Source organism: Helianthus annuus, chromosome 10 (genome assembly GCF_002127325.2).
Source record: "Helianthus annuus cultivar XRQ/B chromosome 10, HanXRQr2.0-SUNRISE, whole genome shotgun sequence".
Classification (NCBI taxonomy): domain Eukaryota; kingdom Viridiplantae; phylum Streptophyta; class Magnoliopsida; order Asterales; family Asteraceae; genus Helianthus; species Helianthus annuus.
Genome location: NC_035442.2, coordinates 160,777,254 through 160,785,631, shown reverse-complemented (window position 1 = coordinate 160,785,631; position 8,378 = coordinate 160,777,254). Strand labels below are relative to the sequence as shown.

Genomic DNA, 8,378 nt, shown 5'->3' with positions numbered 1-8,378 from the left:
CGGCGCACCGGCCACCGGAGCTTGGAGCAGAGTCACCGGAGGTTTTTGTTAAAATTGTTGAGCATTTTGAGGGTTTGGGTGTTATTTTTGAGTGGGGATTTTAGTAAGGGTTTGTTTAATCTTTGTGTGAGTGAGGATGATAGCAAGGGTTTGATGTTTGTGTGAGTGAGGATGATAATGGTGGAATTCTGGAAAGAGAGAGGAGAGAAGAGAGAAGAGATGAGAGGAGAAAGAGAGTATGTTTATATTTCTTTTTTAATTTTTAGTTTTGTATATAATATTTAGTCCCTTAATACCATTTATTTACAAAATAGCCCTTGGGAATGTAAAATGACAAGAATGCCCTCATGTGCAATGCACATGACCATACTTAACAAAAAAAATCTAATTGTGTTAGGGCTAAAGACATAACGTGCATAATTTTAAAACGTTAAGGACAAAACTCGTCAAATTTAAAGATAAATGACACCGCCTGCAATTTGGGACAAACATAAAGGACAAAACTTGTAATTTATTCCTTTATAATAATTGAATCTTGGTCTTTCCATAAGAGATAATTACTCTTGACCATTAGACTATAACCTAAGTGGCATTAAGGGATGTTTGTTTACATCTTAATGAGGCTCTTAATGGTTCAGACCTCTTACTGGTTCAGCACTTAATGGTTCAGACTGTTTGTTTCACGAGCAGATGTTTGAATGGTTCAGACATTTGCCTCTAAATGGTTAAGATTTATATAGAGTCTAAATGGTTAAGACCTTTAATCTGAATTGGTCAGACATTTGTCTCTAAACGGTTAAGCATTATATAGGCTCTTAATGGTTTAGATCTCTTACTGATTCAGCACTTAATGGTTCAGACCTCTTACTGTTTCAGCACTTAACCAGTCTGATGTTACCAAACATGCCCTTAATGACAGTCATAGAGTTTGGGTTAGTATTTTTCGGGACTCTTACGTCTTATAAATTGATGTTGGAATTTTAGATTCATGTGGGTTTTTCTCGTTTGTGGGTTAAATCAGGTTAGATAAGATGACACAATTCTATTCGATAGAACTGTGGGTCAATAGGAAAGTGCCCCACCTCTAAGTCGGGTTAGATAAGATGACACAATCCTATTCGATAGTAATGTGGCTCGCTACAGAAAGAGGGTCCCACCTCACATCTAGAGGTGCACAAACCGGTTAATTTCAATAATTGGTTCGGTTAACTAGTTATAACAGTTCATTTGAATTTAACCGGTTAATGCTTTAACCTATTATTACTTTAACCTTTATTTTTTTAACTGGTCCGGTTAATTACTTTAACCAGCCCGATTAATTAACCGGTTATTTTTGGGTTTTCTCGCTTTTTTTTTAATTTTTCGATTATTTTTTTGGTTAACAGGTTAATAACCGGTTCATATACTGAATATCTATCTCCGGTTACTAACCTACGTTTAAAAATAATCACTAACCGGTTATTCTTTGATCGGTTATTAACCGGTTATTTTGTGCACCTCTTCTGACATCCACTTCCCACAAATCTCCAACGATGGCACAAACCCACTAATGTAGATGGTCTAAGTTCGTCGATTACTATTTTTTTTAAAGGCAAACTTGGATCACTAACGGGTGCCACTAGTGAAATCATCTGATCATATCCGTCTCTACTAGGCTATAATGCATATACTAGTTCAGGAGAAAACCCAAAAAATCTGAGAAAAATCTCCCTTACGAGAATCAAACTCATGACCTAAGGCTAATGGTCCCTAAGCCTAATACTATTATATGTATATATTGTTTTTGAGAGTTGATGAATAGTAATTTTATTTTTATGATAATATATAGTTTTTTTATTATATTTACTTTTAATAATATGTTTTTCTTTTTTTTTAAACATATATTTTCTTTACCTTTTTTTTAATAATTGTTTTTTTTTTCTTTTTTTGAACATATATAAATTTATCGATTAATTTGATATTTCTTTAATAAGTTACATTTATAACTTTTTTCTAAAAACTTAAGTACGTAGTTGTGCTTGATTTTTTCTCTAACATTTCTTTACAAGTTTTGTTGAAAACGAGGTTATACTCAAAATAAAGTATTTATTTGGTATTATAAAACAGTACAATGATAAACTAAATCATTCTAATGGTTTGACGTTTTAAACAACATACTTTATTTTCAAATCACGTTTGTTTTACATTATTATTTACTCGGTTTCAACGGGACGATATAAAAAAACTAGTTATTATTAATATCTAACAAATTTGTCAGATTCCTTTACAATCAAAACTCACCGATGATGTCAAACAAAAACAACAAAAACGGCAACATCAAATTTGCTGAGTATATGTTTTTTAGTAATATTATTTTCAAAATAAAATGTAATAATATCAAGATCTTTTAATCCGGAAACAAACCTAAAATTATTATGTTAAATCACAAAGTTAATCTCATTAAAACCCCCTAAAATTATGTTAAATCACAAAGTTAATCTCATTAAAACCTATTTCATAAAAATCAGGAGAGATAAGTCACGTATATACAAAACTAAAAACCCCTAAACATATAGTATGAGAATCAATCAATCGATCGATCTCAAACCTTAGCTTTTCTGCAATAGCAAAGTGAAGCTATGAGACTCAAACACTTTACAAGACGAACTAAATTCCCCAACCAACTCGGAACACTTGGCGGTAAAACAATCGATATCTAAATCTCCCACACCTCGCTCGTCTCTATCGAGGCCTTTCAACAACTTATTAAAAGTAACGACGTCGCATGGTAGCACGAGCCCGCCAGTGGTTTGGAACCCGAACTCCTCCTCCGCTTTGTTTAGTAACGACACGAACACATGTAGTTTGAGAAAGCGTGTAGGAATAACAAACCGGTGGCGTTCAGCACCCACGTAAACCGCTAGTGAGCCGGCTGAAGGGGTGCGGCGACGCCACCGTTGGACTACTTGTTTTAGACGGACTATTTGGCTGATCTTGTTGCCGGATTTCATAAGTAAAAGTTGTGACTTGTGAATGGCTAAACAATAATTAAGGGGGTTATTATTTATACTCCCGCGTGATGAAAAAAACGTAATATATATTCCGTAGAGTTATCTTTTTTAAATAATAAAATCCTAGATTTTTTTTAAGATTCCCTATCATAATTAATGGATTCTATGGTTATCATAAGTCTTTTATAATCTTATCTCGTCATCATCAACTAATATTTTAAATACTAATTAGTTACGTGATAAAATCAAATATTAATCTAACGGAATAATTGTTTGTTTATGATTATATGAATGTATGTATAGCTAGATTCACATAATCTATAAATAGTTTACGAGATATGCAACAATTTAACACGTCATATAACGTATGTAACCATCATTAGTGCTCTAGTGGTGGCTACGGATATTTAAGTTCCATATATTGTGGGGACCCATGGCATTATAGCCTAGTGGTATCTTGGTGGTGGGATAAGGCTTATGACCATTAGGTCATGGGTTCGATTCCCACAAAGGGGGTTTTTCCCATATTTATTGGGTTTCCTCCTGAATTGGTGTATAGGCATTATTGCCTAGTGGAGATGGATATGATCGGGTGGTTCTGCTGGTGGCACGATGATACTCCAGTGGTCCGTCAGTGATCCAAATTTGCCGTTCAAAAAAAATATATTGTGGGTCCGAGTGAGTTTTCCCTTGTTCGAGTCTTGGTGATAGGGGTTTAAATTGGAGATCTATTGTACGAGGAGGCTCTCTAGCACGGACCCGGTTAAGACAATGTATGCTAGACATCCCGACATTCGTGAATAATTCACACCTTTCGAAAAAATAAATAACTTATGTGTTTTTGTTTTAAAAACATGTATTGATGTACTATGATTGGTTTAATTTGCTGAGTCTTTTTCCTGTAGAATCAAATATTTATCTGATTTAGAGTTTTTACAATATTCATTAGTTTTAAGTTTTAAATGTCTCTAATCTCGTAACCCCTTAATTTAGTTATAATTTGACTTCAAAATGTATCTAAAACATAATATATTGTCAGTATAGTAATAACCAAAGTATGTATTTATAGACTTTTTAAGCATAGAAAACATGGATTAAAACTAATGATTTGAAGACTTTTATATATAACAATTTTGGGATTGACTTATTTTTTAGAGTAAACTTCCGTTTTCCTCTATTTGGTTTGGTCATTTTAACGGTTTTGACTCAATTCTTTAAAACTAATCATTTTACTCCCTGATGTTACTACTTTTTCTCTACTCTGCTTCGTGACCCTAACTTCATCCAATATGTCTGTTAGCTAGAAGGGCATTTTGGTAATTTTATAGGTATATATGTTTAAAATTTAATCATATTATTACTAATTCAAAATTCATTTTTGACTTCAAATTTATAAACCCTAACAGCCACCACCGACCACCACTAGCCGCCACCAACACCAACCACCCCTTGTCTCTCTAAACCATATATTCACACTGTTGAAAACAAATGTCTAGATTTCACATGCTTCACTATCAAATAATTTATAAATAAAGTTTATATGTAAACATTCATCATGATTTCAAACAGCTCACATGTAAATGATTTCAAACACATATATTCAAACCAAAAATTCAAGTGTCTGCACACAAATACAAATGGTTAACAATTTAATCTAAATCCAAAAGAGGGGCGGAACCAATGTAGAACGAGTCGTAGCACGGGCTACGGCTCAACCTCGTATTCGTATTCGCAGTGTAATTTTTTTTCGGTTTTATACATAGCATACTCAAAAACATATACGAGAATACCCCTAAGAGAAACTTATGAAACTTGATATTATTCATTGAGCCCAAAACCTGTTTAGTAACAAAGCCCAAATAATTAGTTTTATGATAATTAATCCCAAATTGTAATAACTAATAAAGCCCATATAATAGAATAAGTGATAGGGTGCTACTTTCTACACCCCCCCTATTTACTTTTTTCACCCCCCCTCCTCTCACATACTTACAGGTGGGGCCTGCGTGGGACCGACAGTTTTCCTCTCACAAAGGGGGGTGTAATCAGGAAGGAGGGGGGGTGTGTATAGAATGGGCCTAAGTGATATTGCGCGTCTTACGGTAGATATACATGTTTGGTCACTCTACTTTTACTTTTATTCAATTAAGTATTTCACCTTTTAGAGTTTTTTTCTCCCTAACGTGATGAACCAAAGCCAATCCAACTGAACAATATTGTTACCGCTATCGGTATTAGCAGAACCCATATTTTTTTCTTTTAGCATTTCGTTTGTTAGTGTTTTCTTTATACATACGTGGACGTTTCAATGCTCCTTTTCCAATGATTTTATGTTATATATTTCGGTTGCTATATCGAGTGTCGGTATTATATTAATAATCAAACTCCCGCCGCAACACGCGGGGTAAAATTACTAGTAAAATATTAAAATTATATGTTATGTTATGTTACAAAAATAGACATAAATCAAAATGAAGTATTGAAATTGGTCCATAAAACGTAAAAACTATACAAAGCACTGTTTTAACATGAATCTAACAAACTTCAAGTTTTATAGCCGACAAAAATGACTTTAAGGACTAAGGAGTCATAATGCTGAATTAAACTACTGAATTAATATACAGTATTATAATAATGAATTAAAAAATTAACATAAGGTAAAAGAAGTTAAAATTTATTTAAGCTATAATACTGACACATTTAGGGCAATATTTATAAATTTGAGCCGCTTTCTGAAATGAATAAAAGAAGTTAAAAATTATTTAAGCTATAATACTGACATATTTAGGGCAATATTTATAAGTTTGAACCGCTTTCTGAAATAAATAAAAGAGGAGTTTTTTCCCAAATTAGTGTTGGTGGAGAAAATGTTTACCAAAATGGTGTTTTTTAAAAAGTATTTACCAACTTGGTGTTTTTCATTTAATTTGTATTTATCTTTTATTTTCTAACCAACATATAAGACCCTTTTATATTCTTTTTATTCAGTTAATCTATTATCTATTATTTATATTATTATTATTATTATTATACAATTAGTTCAATAAACTATTATCAATATTTTTTGCTTAAGGTTCAAGATGATACAAAAAGAACTTCATATAAATACTTTGTTAAAAAAAACTTCTGCATGAAAAAAAAAACTCACAAAAAGAAAACTTCCCAAAAAAGTTTGATTACACGACCATAGAGCAACTGTAGATGAACTCACAAAAACAACATATTTGTGTTTAGGGAATTCTACACGGAAAAGTTTGCACAATGAGAAATTCATAAAAGGTTTAGTAAAGATTCAATTTCACAAAGATAAAACAATTCAAGATGAAAACATAAGAAATATTTCATACTTTTGCTGTTCTGTGTGGAAAAACCAAAAGCATAATTCTATTATGCCAAAGACTATCTAAAATTATTGTTCTTTCATTTTACCTCGTAATTGTGTTTTTCAAAATCTAAACAAGATTAACTATAATTAATTGTAAAAAACTATAATGAGTTGATGGAAAAAAATATTTAATTAATTGAATAATACCCTAAAAAGTATGATAAAAAAATAGATAGTAAAAAAAATATTGAATTAATTGAATAAAACCATAAAAAGTATGATAAAAAAATAAAAAATAGATATAGTAGATTAACTGAATGAAAAGAACATATATATGTTGGTTTGAAAATAAAAGATAAATACAAAATAAATGAAAAACACCAAATTGATAAATACTTTTCAAATAACACCATTTTGGTAAATACTTTTTCCACCAACACTAGTTTGAAAAAAAACTCATAAAAGAGTAAATTGCCAAAATCGTCCCTGAGGTTTGGGCATATTTGTCATTTTCATCCAAAACAATTTTTTTTTTACAATATAGTCCTTCACTTTTGGTTTGCTGGTGATGTTAAAGTTCTTGCAGGTACAAGACAGCCGTGTATGTTGTCGTTTAAAGTTAGCCGATTCGGTGATGGTTGGATTTGATGTTGGTGGCTGTCACAGTGGTGGTGCGATGGTGGTTATCGTAGTGGTTGGTGATGGTTGGATTTGATGTTCTTGATTTTCTAGGTTTTGATGATGTTGTTTGATGATGTTCTTGAAGATGATGTTATTAATTATTGAAATGTTATAATAAATTAACATGGACCAAAATGCCCCTGCACTAAGGACAAAATAATCAGTTTTCAACAGTCAAAATAGAGGGTTTTTGAATTTTGGACTAAAATGACAACAAAATACAAACCACAAGAACCCAGATGTAAAAAGTTTGAGATTTGGACTAAAATGGCAAAAGTGCCCAAACCACATGGACCAAAATGGCAGTTTACTGTATGTTTATTAAATTTAAAAAAGAGTAAAAAAAAATAATAAACGGTGTGTGAGTCTTTAGGGAAAAAAGGAAAAAGATATGTATCACGGAACCGTAACCAAGTGCCTCCATATTTGTACTGTTGTACAGCAATATAGCATCTCTTAATTTATCTATCGTCAGTCAACATAGGAATACAAATTGTATCATTTATAATTCAATAAGAATGTGATGTTTTCCTTATAATATTATCAAGTAGAAAGATTTAAAATAGAACGGTAGATTGGGGTTTTCTATTCAGAAAGGGATGGTGGCGTAGTTTGTTGCTCGTCTACCCGCTATCCTTATGTAATTTGCCCTGATGATTGGAATGAAATAACGAAATTGCTAAAAAAAAAAAGATGATTACTATTTTTTAATGCAAGCTAAGATTTGGTGTTCCCAAATCATGGCGAGATGGGATTAGGGAAATTGTAGGTTATGAAGATCTTATTGAAGACCAGAGGCCGAGCCAGTTGGTTAGCGAAATGCAAGGTGTTGAAAGCCAAATGGTCGGACACAACACATTGCGTTGCACATCCTCATTCCACCACCAAAACTCCCTATACACATACTAAACCTTAATACTAGTTGTGTTGATAAGTAGGTTAATAATCTAATCTAATCACGTTTAACTATGGAGTTGTGGTGAGAACTTTATGCGTGTGACACCAAAACACACGACAGTGATGGTAAGGCGATTCACTTCTGTTAACCCAACATCTTGCATATCGATGAGTCATGTGAGATTCTCCTAATGTGTTAAAAGCACTCATTCCTCTTAGAGATCCATGTTAAGGTCTACACAACCACCTCAAATGATATAGGAGTTTTTATGATTTCATATTGTAACACCCCAAAATAATCATGATAATGTCCACTATACCCCAACTAGGTAAAACTTTAGTTCTTGGCGACCACACGAGAGCTTCCTTAGAGGTCCCCAATCTTGATACGATATGATATGCTTATGGCCCAAAAATATGTCATTCTTAATTTCTTGGTAGGTGGTGTGCTCGAATGAAACTAACATCTCTCATGCCAACTACTG

The 8,378-nt window shown here is 32.5% G+C and overlaps 1 protein-coding gene across 1 annotated transcript; it reads right to left on the bottom strand.

The window, feature by feature from the left end:
- Window positions 1-2,588: 2,588 nt before the first annotated feature.
- On the bottom strand, window positions 2,589-2,990 carry LOC110882643 (auxin-responsive protein SAUR50). The gene has a single exon (XM_022130616.1). The coding sequence runs from the start codon at window positions 2,988-2,990 to the stop codon at window positions 2,589-2,591; it is 402 nt and encodes a 133-aa protein (XP_021986308.1).
- Window positions 2,991-8,378: the final 5,388 nt, after the last annotated feature.

Excerpts from the sequence above, each read along its gene's own strand:
- LOC110882643 (XM_022130616.1), bottom strand. The coding sequence starts at position 2,990 with ATGAAATCCGGCAACAAGATCAGCCAAATAGTCCGTCTAAAACAAGTA.